The sequence below is a fragment of the Musca autumnalis genome, unplaced genomic scaffold, assembly GCF_047663935.1.
Source record: "Musca autumnalis isolate F117 unplaced genomic scaffold, ASM4766393v1 scaffold_4, whole genome shotgun sequence".
Classification (NCBI taxonomy): Eukaryota; Metazoa; Arthropoda; class Insecta; order Diptera; family Muscidae; genus Musca; species Musca autumnalis.
In genome coordinates this window covers 222,756,163-222,774,861 of record NW_027411977.1, presented here as the reverse complement: position 1 = coordinate 222,774,861, position 18,699 = coordinate 222,756,163, and the positions used below count along the sequence as shown (strand labels likewise).

The following is an 18,699-nucleotide window of genomic DNA, read 5'->3' as shown; positions in this document are numbered from 1 at the left end:
ACGTTGTTGTTAAAAAAATTTTGATTCAAAATATTATGATTCAAAAACCAACAACGTGGATTTTTCAAAATATTTTTATTCAAAGACCAACAACGTGAATTTTTTTAAATAGTTTTTTTCAGGGACCAACGAGATGATTTTTTTCTTAAATATTTTTTTCAATGGCCAACAACGAGAATTTTTGTGGTGCAATGGTAAGCACGTCCGCCTTACACTCAGAAGGTCTGCGGTTCAAATCCCAGGCCAAGCAACATCAAATTTTCAACGGTTGCAAAATTCCCCCTCAGTAATGCTGGCGACATTTCCTGAGTATTTAAGCCATGAAAAACTTGTCTACAAGTGGTGTCGTAAGACACGCCGTTCGGACTCGGCAATAAAAAGTAGGTCCCATATCATTGAGCCAATATGAATCGGCGTGCACTCATTGATATAGGAGAAGTCTCCCTTGTCCCATCTGGGATGTTTGTGGAACAATTATATATAAAATTATATATATATTTTTTTCAGGGACAAATAACATGGAGTTTTTTTAATACGTATAACGTGGGCGTGAAGCTGGATACCAGATGTTTTAGTCTCCGACTAACTACGAATCTGCAACCTCAACCTCGCTTTACGTCATGGCAGCTATAATACAGTGCGTCACCTTTAGGTGTTGTTTTGAAGCCTTTCCCAATCCATCGTATTTCCTGTATGGCAGTAATATCGGACTTGTATTTTTTAAGTACGTCTGCCAATGCGAAGACTGCACCTTCTCTATAAAGAGTGCGAACATTCCAGGTGCAGATTCGCAGATCATGGTCCTTAAAACGTTTGCGGGGTTCGTCAACTTTAGAAGCGTTTGTTTTTCTTTTCTTTCGTTTTTTCATAGTAGGCTGTTTTTTGTAGGGGAGGGTTACTAGCCCGACGCCCAAACCCAAGTTTTTAACGTTCTTAGCTCACTACCTTTAATGGGTGTTAAAGGCAGTTCCCCAGGTGACACCACGGGAAGGTCAGTGTCCACTTGAGATGAAAGAGGGACCAAGATAAATCCTGGGCATTGCCATGTTAAAACCGGTCAGGACCGTTCCTTGGTATCTTCCACCACCTACGTCACCCAACGTGGGCGTATGACTAACGGCAATACCTATACGTCAACCAAACTCAGCATATGTTTAACTAAGAACAACATAGGTTTTCAAATAATATTTTTTCAATAACATTTTTTTCAAATAACTTTTTTTAAATAATATTTTTCCAAAAAGATCTGGAAAACATTTATATGCTTTGAGGCGTATACATTGTGACAATAGTTATACACACCCGCATCAAAATAGTTGCTGTATGCTTTATAAGAGCAGTTGTACGCACACATGCTAAAGATATTCAGGAAATAATACATATTATTGTCATTTGAACTGCTGTTGGGTCAAAAAAGGCTGTTCTATTTCCCAATTCCACAGGGATCTGAGCAAATATCGATTAGAACCTATGCATATCTGTGTACAAAAACAGCGGTGCTTTATTGGGTATACGTGATGAAGGTAATTATACGCACCCATGCGTAAAAGATGAAAATGCATTAATTTTTTATCGTCATTAGTGGCGTATAAGTAGGGTAGCGTGCTGGGAATCTTGTCACAAAGAATATGTTCTAATCTCATATGATTCTTGATTTACGATATCATTGTCAGGGTATGATATGCTTATTTCTGTTGGAAACTTGTATATACTCATATTCAGAGTAAAACAGAAAGAGATCTGATGAAGAAAAATCTTTGAAACCATTTTCCAAGGTACTCTGTGGAGTATACGTGATGACAGCAGTTATACGCAATAGAATATTCGTATTTTCTTTGAATTCTAGGGAAAAGTTTTGGGATCACAAGGACAACAAGCAGTGTAAATTTTCCTATCGATCCAAGACCAGGCAAAAAAATTATCGATATTGAACAAAGTGGAATTAATTAATCCACCACTAGATCCAACCGAAACAGTCTACACAAAAGAAATCTTTTATCTTAATTTATTTTAAAAATGAAAGAAGAAACTTTTTAAAATCTTTAGAAAAAATATAGTTTTGGGGTACTTAGTAGAGTATACGTTACGGCAGATGGACCAACAATTATACGTAATTGTATATTCCTATTTTCTTTGCATTCTAGAGAACACTTTTGGGATCGCAAGGACTACAAGCGGTTAAATATTCCAATCGATCCAAGACCAGGCAAAAAATGTATAGATATTGAACAAAGTGGACCTTATTACTCCACCGCTATATCTAATCTTAACAGTATAGGCAAAAGATTTCTTTTATCTTAATTTATTTTAAAAATGCTAGAAGAAGCCTTTTAAAATCTTTAGAAAAAATATAGTTTTAAGGAACGAATCCTAGAAAACATTTTCCGTTGAGGGCTTCAAGGTGTCAGGGCTTCGTAATCATCATCAGAGCTATATATCACAACGCCATTATCTACCTTGTCACATAAACGCAATACAATTTAAAAATCTCTATCAGGGCCATGTGGTGTATGACTTACGCCAACACTCATACGCCGTTAGTCCATTCATAGTTTTGTATAAACAATATTAAATCAATAATAATGAATATAATAATTTTTATATATGAAAAATCCCCATATATGACTCTTATTAAAGGGCAAGATTTTTTTTCAGGGAAAAGTAACTATCAGTCACGTTGAAAGGTTAAAACTTTCTTTGAGAAAACCTTAAAAATCTTAATGAAGATGCAATTCTGTAGAACGGGCCATAGAAGTTATTTTATTTTTCATCATTCAGAGCTAATTGTCGCAATACCACCCTGCAGTGTGCCACATAATGACATTACAATGTAAAAATCTCTCTCAAGGCCATGTGACGTATGACTACCATTAACACTCATACGCCCCTAGTTCACTTCATAATTTTGTTTATCATAAAAACCAACCACAAAAATAATTATGTAAGTCAATAAAAATACAATACAAATTATACAACACAACTTAATAATGAATTTTTTATGCAATCATATAAATATTACATATTTACATTTGTTTGTAATTACCTAATTATAATTAAATTTATGCTTAATTAAATTAACATCACAATTGTTTAACTGTGTTTTAACATTTTTTGTTGTTGTTCTTCTTCATAATACGTTTGTTAAATAAATAAAAATGAAATAATTTAATATTCATGTATAAATATTTTAATTTTGTTTTTATTTTACAATTGCCAAAGAGTTCGATTGTTTGTTGTTGTTGGTTTTTTTCTGTCTCTGTGTTTGTTTAATTATAGGAATTATATATTTAATTATTTGTCATTTGATAACGTGTTAAATCCAATAAATGTTCATACAGAAAGTCTTCATGGGGCGTCAGGCCAATCATGATCCAACCACAAATGGCACCAATGCTGCGGGTAACCGATAGACTGCTCCATATTGAAACTATGCTGTTCGATAACTGTGAAAAATGGAAAGGAATAAAGTTAATAAAAAATCATTTTAAGGGCAACAATCCAAAGGAAGAAGCGATAATATTTAAATCTGACATATGTAGCACCAATTGAAAAAATTAAATTAATTTAAATCTTAAAATTTTATATAAAAGCCAATCTCTTTTTCTTTCTAATATTTTTTGTATTTTTATTTTTGTAGTTGCTTTAGCTCCTTACTTATCAAAAAAAAAAACTCACCATTTCCTCCTGCGTTAACGTCAAATTTAAATTACTCGAAAAATATAACCGCTCATCAATGTTATCGGAACAAATCGTTAAAATTATTGTCGCAATATAAATCATGGCTATTATTAGCCAACGAAATGATATTAACTCTGAGGCATTTGATAGATTCCAACGGCAAATATCCATTCTGTAATGAAAACAAAACACAAAGAAAACACCAACAAAAATTAATTAAATAAATTATTATTTAATAGCTATGGATGGTTGTCAGGCAAAATGCCACAATAAATGACATTCATGGCGGTGGGTGTTCTTTGAGGCAGATAAATATTTACATTCTCCCCTCCCCTCGAATCCCATTTCGTAGTTAGCATAGGTTATTGATTGAATGAATGACATTTGCATTTCACAAAGGTACTTTGAGGAAGTTGACATTTTGTTAACAGGTTTTATTATCTCTGTGACCTTTCGAACAATTCAAGATCTTATTTCAATAAATTAAAATTGTGTTGAATATTTCTTGATGGTTGTAGAATTATGCAAAGTTGTTCAAAATTGTGCAATTGGCACAGGGAGTGGATAATTCATATGACGTATGAGTGCTGTCATTTAATCATACGACCCGTACGTATAGATGAGATTCTACCCGGTATTTACCCAAAACTTTGGCAAATACCTGGTAAATACCTTTTAATTACCTTTTTTGGGTGTTTATTTGGGTATTTAAAAATGTATTTTAAAATGAATATTTTGTTTTTCTGTCATATAGAAAATTGAAAATATAGCAAAAAAGGCTAGAAATCTGTTGAAATTCGCGATTTCAAGATTTTATATGTTTTGTATCGGCTGTTATCGTTACATGTGGGCTGCAGGCTGCAAAAAGTATAATTTTGCGGGATAGGACCAAATCTGAAGATCATCAACAGAAATCGTGGATAAAACCATTTGATACAAGGGATAAGAAGGAACGTGGTCCAACATTGGTGTTTTTCTGCAAGGAGGACTTCAACCAACCGCTTTAAATGCTCTCATATGTCCGAAATGATGCTGTTATTATTTTGGGAGGTTTACCAAAATATGGAGCAAAATAGGTAATATTTACACTTGCTTCATATGGAAATAGGATAATCATATTTATATTGAAGGTAAAATTTGCTAAAACACCGTGTTTTCCCCTCTAATTTGAGCATTGTTGGTTCTATAGTTTCTACCTACATTTTGGGTACATTTCTGGGTATTTACCCATTTTTGCCCAATTTACCCATTTTAATGGGTATTTACAATTTGGGTATTTACCCATTTCCCATCTCTACCCATACGTATGAGTTGTAATTTCTAACACCCATCGAACTATGGGTTATTCTTGATTAATAACATCATGGCATAAAAGAGGTCTGAAAAATATATCGATACGAAAAAATACATACTTCAGTACAAACAAAAAACTTTTTCGTAGATGATTTGCGGCGTATACGCTATGGCAGTAGTTATACGCACTGAATTAAGGCAAATATTTTTAAGATATTAGAAACAGTAACTTGATTACTCCACTAAATAGAACGGATGATAATAAAAATTATGAAGACCACCAGATATGAGAAATAATGAATCTAAAGAACTGTAAGATTGAACTCAATCTAATGATAAATGCAAATACTAACGCTTTAAAAAGCATAAATGCTTCTTTAAGAAATAATCATAAAAAATATTTTCATTCACGGTTTTAAGATTTTATAAAAAACAATCAACATCAGAACCACTTATCGCACTAAACATTAAAGATCTGTACCAAGGTCATGTGACGTATGACTAACTTCAACACTAATACGCCGCACAGTGGTTCAGAATCGTTTTTTCCTGGTCAAAATTCTGTAACTTTTGAATGGATAGAGATATTTTCACAATTCTTTTTTTGTTAGACAGATAACACAATCAGCTTTCCGGTAAATTATAAGCGGTCAAATTCGGTCTGGTCGTTGCAGAGGAATTCAATGTCAATGTTAAACTTTTGAATTTTTTTACTATTTTTCATCAAAATATCAGTGCTTTTGTGTTTTTATATCTTCTTATATATTAAAGATGGTCAAACGTCAATAAATAAACTATAAAAATGCCAAAAAAAATTAAAAAAAAATTTTCGAAAAAAAAATTAAAAAAATTTTTTTCACAAATTTTTCACATTAAAAAATGCAAAAAAATTTAAATTTTTCAGAAATTAAAATAAAATACTCCTTGGGTGTTCATAAAACTTATATAACTCATATGAAAACTCATATACTCCAAAAAATTTTAATTTGTGTAAAAAAGCTGTAATTCATATGGGAATTGGTATGAAAAAACACACATTTTTACCCATGTAATTTCAATAAATTTAAAAAAGTGTTAAACGGACGGAACGGGACGGGAACAAAAGTATATATGGGCTAAAAGAGGAGACTTTCGGGCATATTTCTGTGGAAACAGAACATTGTTCCATGTTGTTCCACAAAAGTTCTAGTCCACTAAATTTGGAATTTCATAACATTTAGTACCTGAGGAAAAATAAAATAGCTCATGTTGTGTAAACGCCACGGTAATTTGTTTAATTTATTTTTAAAGGCCACAATCCTACCTACCTAACAAAAAACAGCGAACGCAATTTATGTTATAGTTTCCGCGAAATAGCTATTTCTTTCTCCAGAAGTTTTCAAAAATTACGTATTTCTCAAAAATTGGAAAAATGTTCGTCTTTAGGGGCACCCCACGCCCGCACCTTCCAATATTTTGACCTAATTTTTTGGTTTCCTTTGTTTCAATATGTTTACTATCGAATCCCATATAGAAATTAAATATCTGTTACAAAACCAAAATTTTGATTTTTGGCCAGGAAAATCGATTCCTGAACCATTGTGCGCCGTATATAAATTATACACAAATTATTAATAACATTTTATGCGCCGCCAGTTCGGTTGGTATTTTAATGACCTCATTCATATCGCCATATCCCAGTAATGTGTCGAACATAAGTCGGGATATTTTATAGGGCTGGGGACTACACAGGAAATTTAAACGACATTAAGATTAGGGTTTAACTGGGTTAAAAAATTATATTTTGTCTTGCAGGACATTCGAAGTCATTATTAGAGCTGTAGGAACACTCTGCTTTAAAACTTTACCTTTATTAGAAGCATACTCTCCTCCTTGAAAATCCCTAGGAAAGGGATTGAAAGGTGTATGTAGAAATACGACCCGTTAGAAGTATTCTATGGGTAGAAGACCTAAAAGAGACCCGGCAGGATAAAAGACCTAGAAAAGTCTTCTCTGTATAAAATACCTTCAAAGGGTCTTCTATGTATAGATGATTTTCAAGAGGCGTGTATTTTGTGGATAAAAGAAAGTCAAGAGGTCTTCTTTGGATAAAAGAAAGTCAAGAGGTCGTCTATGGATAGAAGGCATTCAAAAGATCTTCTATAAATAGAAGACCTTCAAGCGGTCATGGTATTTTAAAGGTCCTTTCTTATAGAAAATACAGGTTTGGATTTTTTAATCCTAATTTTAAAGAAATATTTTTTAAAAAATTCTCGTTTTGAAAAAATATTTTTTAAAAAACTCTCGCTTTAAAAAAATAATTTTTAAAAAATTCTCGTTTTGAAAAACTATTTTTTTAAAAAATTCTCGTTTTGAAAAAATATTTTTTAAACCAAATTTTTTTTAAAAAATACATTTTTTTTTAAATATCCGAGTTTTCTAAAATGTATTTTATAAAAAAGCCACGTTTCAAAAAACTCTTTTGTTTAAATCCACGTTTTCGACAAATATTTTTTTTTTTTCAATAAGAGTTTTCTAATTTTTTATAAAAGATGCCACGTTTTCAAGGTACCTTCTATGCATAGAAGACCTTCAAGCGGTCAAGGTATTTTAAAGATCATTTCTTATAGAAAATACAGGTGTGGAGTTTTTAACCCTAATTTTGAAAAAAAATATATTTTTAAAAAATTCTTGAACAAATATTTAACAAATCCACGTTTTAAAAAATATTTTTTTAATCCACGTTTTTAAAAAATATTTTTTTAAAAATCCCAATTTTCTAAAAATATTGTATAAAAAATCCAAGTTTCGAAAAACTATTTTTTTTAAATCCACGTTTTTAACCATTTTTTTAAACCGAGTTTTCTATTTAAAAAAAAACCTCGTTTCAAAAAATTATTTTTTAAATCCACATTTAAAAAAATTTAAATCCACATTTAAAAAAATTTAACTCCACCTTTAAAAAAATTTAAATCCACGTTTTGAAAAATTATTTTTCTTAAATCCACGTTTTCAAAAAATATTTTTCTTAAATCCACGTTTTCAAAAAATATTTTTCTTAAATCCACGTTTTCAAAAAATATTTTTCTTAAATCTATGTGTTCAAAAATATATTTTTTTAAATCCACGTTTGAAAAATTATTTTTCTTATATCCACGTTACCAAAAATATTTTTTTTAAATCGACGTTTGAAAAATTATTTTTTTTATATCCACGTTACCAAAAATATTTTTTTGATAAATCCACGTTTCCAGAAATATTTTTTTTTTTTTTTTGAAAAACCCAAATTTCCATTTTTTTTGAAAAATGCGTTTCCAAAAATATTGTTCTGAAAATAATAAAGATTAAAAATCCACGTTTTAAAAAAATATTTATTAAAAATCCAGGTCTTGAAATAAAAATACAATACATCAAAAGATATTTATAAAAAACACGTTTTGAAAAAAAAAATATTAAAAATCCAAGTTTTGAAAAAAATATTTATTAAAAATTCAAGTTATGAAAAAATATTTTTTTTTAAAAAAAATCCACGTTTTGAAAAAATATTTATTAAAAATACAATACATCAAAAGATATTTATAAAAAAAACACGTTTTGAAAAAAATATATTTATTAAAAATCCACGTTTTGAAAAATATTTTTCTTAAATCCACGTTTTGGAAAATATTTTTCTTAAATCCATGTTTTCCAAATATTTTTTTAATAAATCCACGTTTTCCAAATATTTTTTTAATAAATCCACGTTTTCAAAAAAATTTTTTTTTAATAAATTCGCGTTTTCAAGAATATTGTTTTTAATAAATCCACGTTTTCAAAAATATTTTTTTAATAAATCCACGTTTTCAAAAATATTTTTTGAAGAATTCACGTTTCCAAAAACATTTTTTTTTTTGAAAAATCCACGTTTCCAAAAATATTTTTTTGAAAAATCCACGTTTCCAAAAATATTTTTTTGAAAAATCCACGTTTTAAAAAAATATTTAATAAAAATCCACGTTACGAAAAAAATATTTATTAAAAATCAACCTTTTGAAACAAATATTTTTTTAAAAAATTCAAGTCTTGAAAAAAAATTTTTTATTAAAAATCCACTTTTTGAAAAAAAATATTTAATAAAAATTCACTTTTTGAAAAAAAAAAATATTTTTTTTTTAAATTTTTTTTAATCCATGGTTTCAAAAACTTTTTTATTCATCGTTTTTAAAAATTTTGAGTTTTTTTGATGTAATATATTTTTAGTCAACGTTTTCAAACAATTCTTTTTTAATAAAAATAAAAAATTTACGTTTCGAAAAAATAGATTTTTTCAAAATTCACGTCTTAAAAACTTTTATTTTTCAAAAAAATGTACGTTTTGAAAAACAAAATGATTTATTAAAAAAAATAAACTCTTTGAAAATTTTTTTTAATTCACGTGATTGAAGACCTACTTTTATTTTATTTTTCAAAAAAATGTACGTTTTGAAAAAAATAATTCATTAAAAAAATAAACTCTTTGAAAAATTTTTTTTTAATTCACGTGTTTGAAGACTTACTTTTTTAAATTGAAAAATGTTTTTTATTGTTTAGAAACAATTTTTTCAAAACGCTGATTTCTAAAAATACTTTTTCTAAACATAGATTTAAAAAAATATTTTTTTCAAAGACTGGGTTTTAAAACAGGTTCAATAATGAGGATTTGAAAAAGGTAAAATTTTTAAAAACGTGAATTTATCCACTTTTTTCAAAAATATTTTTTGTTTTAATTCAAATTTTTGATTTTTTTTAAATCATGTGGATTTTTAAAAAAATATATTTTTTTTAAATCCACGTTTTGAAAATATTTTTTAAACAATAGAAATAACGTGTTTAAAAATGCCTTCTTAAATCCACGTGTTTACAACATATTTTTTTTAATCAACGCTGTGAACAAATATGTTTAACCAATTCTAGTTTGTACAAAATTTAAAAATATACATATATACTTTAAAAAAAAATATATTTTACTTAAATCAACTTTTTGAAAAAAAAAATGTAACCAATTCTAGTTTGTAAAAAATTTAAAAAAAATATATATTTAAATCTATTTAAAAAAAAAATATTTTACTTAAATCTATTTTTTGAAAAAAAATATATTTAATAAATCCAGCTTTTGAAAAAATATTCTTTTTATAATGAAGGCTTTGAAAAAATGTATTTTAAAAAATACATGTGTTGAAAAATATGTTTTTAAAATCCACGTTGTGTGGTCTTTGAAATTTTTGTTCAAAATGTAAGTGTTTAACAAAATCTAAGTTTTTTGAAAATATAACAAAATTGTAAATTTTTTTTTTGAGGGGTCCGCGTTTCGACGTCTTTGAAAAAATATTTTTTTAAAGATCCAAGTTTTGAGACCTTTGAAAAAAAATTTCAAAATCCACGTTTTGTGGTATTTGAAAAAATATTTTTTAAGAATACCTCGTATTGTGGTATTTGAAAAAAAAATATTTTTTATAAAAAATTTCGACGCACAAATGGTAAAAATAGGCTAGAAATTCACGTTAAAAAAATAGCTTTGTTCCTTTACTTTTTTAATGGTAAAAGTGGTAAAAGAGAAAACTGTCAAAATTGCTCAAAATTGCTCTCTCACGACCAGTTTTACGAAAAAAGTAAAGGAACGAAAAAATGGTAGATCAGTAGTGCGATTCTCTAACACATTTTTGGAGTTACCGACAAAAATCGGTAAAATTAAAATGCTGATAATTTCGGAAATTAACGATATTATTCGGTGAGTTAGCGACCAATAAATGGTAGTAGTAAAGTTCTATCGATAGCAACGGTGTTGTCAACTTTTATGTGATCTTTTAATTCATAATTTTGCGTTTTAATGTTACCGATCTTTGTCGGTAACTCAAAAAAATATGTTAAAGAATCACACTACTGATAGCAATGTCAAAAAGAAACATAAAAATTCACTTAACTTCTTTCGCTTTTTTCTTCTGTTTTTGTTTATTTTTTCTTCATTGTCAAATAATCGTCAAACAACTGTCGAAAAATCAGTTCAACCATTTTTTAAGCGAAGAAATTTGTCTGGTAGCCTGTGGCAGAAGAGAAAGGCATTTATGCTCTCTCTCTCCTCTCCCTCTCTCTTAAAAATTGCTTCGTTTTACCACTTTTTGGAGTTAAGGAACGCTTTGCAGGTTAAAAATGGTAACAAATTGTAAAAATGGTATCCTCAGGTAAGTAAAGGAACACAACCAATATTTTCCTTTAATGCCTTGGTGGTTCCCTATTATTTGTTGCATACGTTTAGGAGCTTTATTTTTCAAAATTTCCTAAAATGTATATTTAAATTGTTATAAAATTCATAAAAAGGTTATGAATTCTGTTAAATTCCATTGGCTCTCCTTTCCTTCCCTTCTTTTCTTATACTTGTGTCTACGTAAGTCCATCTAATTCATTAACAATAATGCATTTGACATAAAGTTCTGTATTGTCCTGACACATTTCAATGACAGGCCAGAAAAAAACACTGAACTTTTGAATGGAAAACTAAAACTACGCAGAAAGGCAAATCTCATTTTTATGTTTTCTGGGGAAGATTACAATGTAAATGCCCTCGGCATTTCATTAAATCGCTGGAACAGACAAAAAAGGCAAAGCGACAAATGGCCAACAGGCAAATGCCATATTTCGTTTTTCGCATTTACTCTCATATATATATATATTAAGAAACCCTCAAAGTCATATAAATATAAACCCTAAAAAGCAACAATGACAACAAAACAAAATTGTTTTCAACTTATTGTTTTGTTGTTTTGGATGTGACAAAGACAATGACACAAACTGGGCTGCAATGATGTTGATGATGACGACAGCAACATTTATGGTCCATCATCAAAAACGGCTATGGTTGACATGCAGCCGAGCTAGTTGTAAGGCTGGCATTCAGGCTGACAGTCAGTCATTCTGTGGAGTGGATAAAGCCTACCTAACCATGAGGTCTCGTACCACAAAAAAACTGCCGACCGTTAAAGTTCAAAATGTCAAATGTTATTTGTAAGACATTTGAGATGCTTACCAACATCTGCTGAACTTTTAGCATGCACAAGACAAGATAAATTGCTGGAGAACACATTGTGCCAAGAATTTGCAATGGGATTAGAGTAGCAGCAGCCAAGGGAATGACGTAGAGAGAATGTCAAAGTATGTCTTTTCGTATGTTTTTTTTTTTTTGTTTTTTTGCTTACCAAGCAGCCCACATAATTTTTGTGTTCGAATAGCAGTTAACTTAAATGAATATGGCAAATCTGTGGTTGTCAATAGCAGCACCACCTACGCAGATGCCAGAGAATTGATGAGACTTTGTATAATTTACACTAGGGGTATCTTTAAAAGGTATCTTTGTAGTGGAACACTTTAAGAAAAATAAAAAGATCTTAAAGTTTTGCCTTTAATCTCAAATGACTTAAAAAACGGCGCCTAAAAGTGTGCATCAAACTTGCTTTTTAGGGACTTAAATATTAGTCTCCCAAAAATATGCAAAAATTTTAAGATCTAAAACTTTAACAATTCCACAAAATTAACCCCAAAACAAGCAAACTTGGCAAAAATCTAAACCCTAAGACATGCATATGGCCGGTGCATAGCTTTAGGCACCAAAAATAATACTTAGTTTTCATAGAACTGTTCATTACCAAAAACATTTCTTATTTAGTTTTATTAAAATAATATTTAAGATATACAAATTCAAAATAAAAATAAAACAACCTACACTTTGAAATAAAAAAAAATATACTTGCGTTTGTCAATGAAAAAAATATAAATAAATAACAACAACCAACCAACTAAAAATATATATACAACAACCGTCAAGTGCTACTACCTCACATAAACACACTCTTTTCAAATCTTCCCACGCAGGTGTGTTAACATTTTATCTAATTTTAATTATACTAAAAGTATGCTACAACAACTACAACAAACAAATATAAAATTTTACATTGAATTGTCTGTCTGCCTCTTCTACTTTGTAGAATGCCACTACAGAAAAAAACCGTGAGGAAGGACAAGATCAAGAGAGAGGAGAAATAATATTGCTGTTTGACTGGCATTTTGTTGTTACTACAACTACAGAATGATTGTGTTATGGTAATGACGCTAACAGGCATTCCCCCATTCTATCTATGTGTGAGTGTGTGTAAGCCTTTTATTCTAAAAAAAAAAAACATTTCAATGTCATGATGTTCGTATTTTGTTTCGCTTTGTTTAATTTTAAAGGATTCAGATTCTTGTTGATGATTTTCATTGTTTGCAATTGTAATTTACATTCAACTAAAGGAATAACAATGGTTACACCTAAAAGTATACATCGCAACATTTTTTTAAAAATGTAAAAAAAAATATTTTTAGAAGATATAAAAAAGACGAAAAAATATTTTTTTTTTTAAATATATTAAGAAAAAGATAATCAAAAATTAAAAAAAATATTTTGAGAAAACGAAAAAATACTTAAATAAATTATAAAAATATTTAAAAAAATACAAAATAAACCTTTTGTATTTAAAAATATAAAAAAATATTTTAAGGAGATATAAAAAACATGAAAAATTATTTAAAAGAAAATTATTTTTTTTTCAAAAATATTAAGAAAAAGATAATCAAAAATGCAAAAAATATTTTGAGAAAACGAAAAAGTATTAAAAAAAAATAAATATATTAAAAATAAATAAAAAAACACGTAAAAAATGATAAAAATATTTTTAAAAGAATACAAAATACACCATTTGTATTTAAAAATAAAAAAAAAATATTTTTAGGTGATTTAAAAAAAATTAAAAATTATTTAATGATTTTTTTTTTCAAAAATATTAAAAAAATATATTCCAAAATGAAAGAAGTATTTTAAGAAAACGAAAAAATATTAAAAAAAATTAAAAATATAAAAATAAATAAAAAATACTTAAAAATGATAAAAATATTTAAAAAAAAGTACAAAATACACCTTTTGTATTTAAAAATATAAAAAATAGTTTTAGAAGATATAAAAAAGATGAACAATTATTTAATAAAATTTTTTTTTCAAAAATATTAAGAAAAAGATAGTCAAAAATTAAAAAAAAAATATTTCGAAAAAAATAAAAAATCTTCAAAGCAAATTAAAAATATTAAAAATAAATAAAAAATACTTAAAACAATTATAAAAAAATATTTTTAAAAAAATTACAAAATACACCTTTTGTATTAAAAAAAACCTATGTCCTATTGTCTTTGATACTATACATTTAAAATATAAAATAAATATCTAATAACAACATATATATACAATTAATAAAAATAACAATGTTAATTTTAAGAAAAAATATTAAAAAATTAAAAGCGATATTCTTTAAAAAATACAAGCCTTTTTAAAATCAAATTAAAAATAATCATAAAAATCAACTCAAACAAATAATTTTTAAAAAATCCACGCCTTTGAAAAATATTTTTTTTTAAATCAATTAAAAAATAATTCAAAAATCAATTAAAAAATATTTTATTTTAAAAAATAAAAAAAATATATTTTTAAAAATTAAATCAAAAAATGGTTTTTAAAAAATCCACGTCATTAAAAATATTTTTAACATTAAACCAAAAATATTTAAGAAAATCAAAAATTTTAAAACTTAAATAAAAAAAAATGAATTCAAAAAATCAACTTAAAAAATATCATTTTTAAAAACTCAATTTTTTTAACACTTGGAAAAAATTAAATTAAATATTGAACAAAATAATTTTTAAAAACTCGAAAAAATAATTTCCAAAAACTCAGTTTTGAAAAAATATTATTTTAAAACGCATGCTTTCACAAAAATTGTTTTTAAAAACTTAATTTTGGAAAACAATTTTTAAACGCTACCTTTCAAAAAATGGTTTCTGAACAACACAAATTAAAAAAAATGTTTTTTAAAAGTCACTCTTCTGAAACCATTATTTTAAAATATCATTATACCCTCAGCCTTTAGGCTAAAGAGGGTATTTACACTTTGATACGACCAAAAATGTGCCTCATCGAAATAATGGTTTTAGACCCCAAGTATGTTTGTACGATATCCGTTTCAGACAATTTTGAGTAGATCTAGCAATGTCCGTCCGTCTGTCTGTCTGCCTGTCGGTCTGGCTGGCTGGTGCGCACGATAACTCTCGAACGGATCAATCGATTCGGTTCAAATTTTGGGTATCGTAATATTTTTTCCAAACTTAGTTCAAGTACAAAGACGGATTATATCGGTCCACTCATTCCGGTACCTCCCTCACAAAAGTTCGAAATGTTCGGAAAATTTGTGCCTACGATAACTCTTGAAGGGAGTAACCGATTTGGTCCATACTTTGCACATCGTGTAATTTATACCAAACTTAGATGAGGTTCCAATATGGACTCAATCGGTCCACTCCTTCCGGTACCTCCCACCCAAAATTTTGGAAAAGTTCAGTTTAGGACCTGCTCTCGAATCGCCTTGGTTTTTGTTGTAACATCTTGTATTCACTGTCCCCTATACGAAGGTACACGTTTCCTCAGGGGCAAGTCCATACTTACTGAAAAAATAGGCCTTCGTAATATTGTTTCCAAACTTACTTTAAGTTCGTAGATAAGCCATATCGGTCCACTCCTTCAGGTACCTACGCCACAAAAGTTCAAAAATATTCGGAAAAATTGTGGGCACGATAACTCTTGATGTGGAACACTTGTAGTGGAACACTTTAAGAAAAATAAAAAGATCTTAAAGTTTTGCCTTTAATCTCAAATGACTTAAAAAACGGCGCCTAAAAGTGTGCATCAAACTTGCTTTTTAGGGACTTAAATATTAGTCTCCCAAAAATATGCAAAAATTTTAAGATCTAAAACTTTAACAATTCCACAAAATTAACCCCAAAACAAGCAAACTTGGCAAAAATCTAAACCCTAAGACATGCATATGGCCGGTGCATAGCTTTAGGCACCAAAAATAATACTTAGTTTTCATAGAACTGTTCATTACCAAAAACATTTCTTATTTAGTTTTATTAAAATAATATTTAAGATATACAAATTCAAAATAAAAATAAAACAACCTACACTTTGAAATAAAAAAAAATATACTTGCGTTTGTCAATGAAAAAAATATAAATAAATAACAACAACCAACCAACTAAAAATATATATACAACAACCGTCAAGTGCTACTACCTCACATAAACACACTCTTTTCAAATCTTCCCACGCAGGTGTGTTAACATTTTATCTAATTTTAATTATACTAAAAGTATGCTACAACAACTACAACAAACAAATATAAAATTTTACATTGAATTGTCTGTCTGCCTCTTCTACTTTGTAGAATGCCACTACAGAAAAAAACCGTGAGGAAGGACAAGATCAAGAGAGAGGAGAAATAATATTGCTGTTTGACTGGCATTTTGTTGTTACTACAACTACAGAATGATTGTGTTATGGTAATGACGCTAACAGGCATTCCCCCATTCTATCTATGTGTGAGTGTGTGTAAGCCTTTTATTCTAAAAAAAAAAAACATTTCAATGTCATGATGTTCGTATTTTGTTTCGCTTTGTTTAATTTTAAAGGATTCAGATTCTTGTTGATGATTTTCATTGTTTGCAATTGTAATTTACATTCAACTAAAGGAATAACAATGGTTACACCTAAAAGTATACATCGCAACATTTTTTTAAAAATGTAAAAAAAAATATTTTTAGAAGATATAAAAAAGACGAAAAAATATTTTTTTTTTTTAAATATATTAAGAAAAAGATAATCAAAAATTAAAAAAAATATTTTGAGAAAACGAAAAAATACTTAAATAAATTATAAAAATATTTAAAAAAATACAAAATAAACCTTTTGTATTTAAAAATATAAAAAAATATTTTAAGGAGATATAAAAAACATGAAAAATTATTTAAAAGAAAATTATTTTTTTTTCAAAAATATTAAGAAAAAGATAATCAAAAATGCAAAAAATATTTTGAGAAAACGAAAAAGTATTAAAAAAAAAATAAATATATTAAAAATAAATAAAAAAACACGTAAAAAATGATAAAAATATTTTTAAAAGAATACAAAATACACCATTTGTATTTAAAAATAAAAAAAAAATATTTTTAGGTGATTTAAAAAAAATTAAAAATTATTTAATGATTTTTTTTTTCAAAAATATTAAAAAAATATATTCCAAAATGAAAGAAGTATTTTAAGAAAACGAAAAAATATTAAAAAAAATTAAAAATATAAAAATAAATAAAAAATACTTAAAAATGATAAAAATATTTAAAAAAAAGTACAAAATACACCTTTTGTATTTAAAAATATAAAAAATAGTTTTAGAAGATATAAAAAAGATGAACAATTATTTAATAAAATTTTTTTTTCAAAAATATTAAGAAAAAGATAGTCAAAAATTAAAAAAAAAATATTTCGAAAAAAATAAAAAATCTTCAAAGCAAATTAAAAATATTAAAAATAAATAAAAAATACTTAAAACAATTATAAAAAAATATTTTTAAAAAAATTACAAAATACACCTTTTGTATTAAAAAAACCTATGTCCTATTGTCTTTGATACTATACATTTAAAATATAAAATAAATATCTAATAACAACATATATAAACAATTAATAAAAATAACAATGTTAATTTTAAGAAAAAATATTAAAAAATTAAAAGCGATGTTTCTCAAAAAATTAAAAAATATATTTTTAAAAATTTAAAAAAATATATTTGTAAATATCCTCGTTTTATAGTCTTTGAAACCAATATTTTATAAAACTTAACAAAATATTTTTACGAAAAAACCACGATTTGAAAACCGTTTTAAAATCCGCGATTTCTGGTTAACAAAAATTAAAATCAGACTTTGTTTTATGGACTTTGAAAAAATATTTATAATATATTTGTTAAACAATTAACAAACAAAATTAAAATAATAATTTTAAAAATTTAGAAAGTAGTTTAAAAACTTGTAAAATATTTTCTACAATAAAAAATATTTAAAAAAGTAATAAATATTAACCAAAAGTATTAAAAACACATAAACTTTTGAACATCTAAAATTATATTTAAAATTAAGCGAAGAAAAGGTTATTAAACGAAATTCGCTTTTCGAAATCCACATTTTGTAGGCATAAAAAATATTAAAGAACCCTGCTTGAAAAATTTTTTAAAAAAAAAAACCAAAACATTGAAAAGTATTTTTAAAGATCCACGACCTTAAAAAAAATTTAAAAAATCCATGTCCTAGAAAAAAATATTTTTTTTTTTTTTTTGAATCCACGTCCTTATATATCTTTTTAGAAATCAAAGTAATCCATTTTTTTAAATTTCATGTCCTTGACAAATATTTTTTAAAAAGCAACGTCGTTGAAAACTTTTTTTTAATACATGTTTTTGAAAAATATTTATAAAAAATCAACGTATAAAATATTTTTTAAAGATTCAATATTTGGTCTGTTCCACAACTGCAAGAATCTACTAATTTTTACTATTTTTTCCGATAACATAAAGGAAAAAATGTTATCGTAGTAAAAAATAGTAGCTTCTTGCAGGTTCTGGAACAGAACAATTTTGAAAAAAAAAAAAATAATTGAAAAAAACGGCATCTTTGAAAAACATGTTTTGAAAAAAATCACTTCATTGAAAAAATATTTTTAAAAAATCCACGGCTTTGAAAATCTAATAAAAACACATTTTTGAACAAAATGTTTCCAAAAAATATTTTGAAAAAAATATTCTGTAAAACCATCCACGTCTTTGAAAA

General features: G+C 26.8%; 1 protein-coding gene across 4 annotated transcripts in view; it reads right to left on the bottom strand.

The window, feature by feature from the left end:
* Positions 1 to 2,967: 2,967 nt before the first annotated feature.
* LOC141401976 (uncharacterized) overlaps positions 2,968 to 18,699 on the bottom strand; it is a 64,773-nt gene continuing 49,041 nt past the window's right edge. For all 4 annotated transcript variants that reach the window (XM_073982572.1, XM_073982571.1, XM_073982574.1 and 1 more), the window contains 2 exons: positions 3,676 to 3,850; positions 2,968 to 3,443 (listed from right to left, as the gene is read on the bottom strand). In XM_073982572.1, the coding sequence (XP_073838673.1) occupies positions 3,288 to 3,443; positions 3,676 to 3,850 (331 nt within the window). In that variant the 3' untranslated portion in view covers positions 2,968 to 3,287. The remainder of the gene's footprint in view (positions 3,444 to 3,675; positions 3,851 to 18,699) is intronic.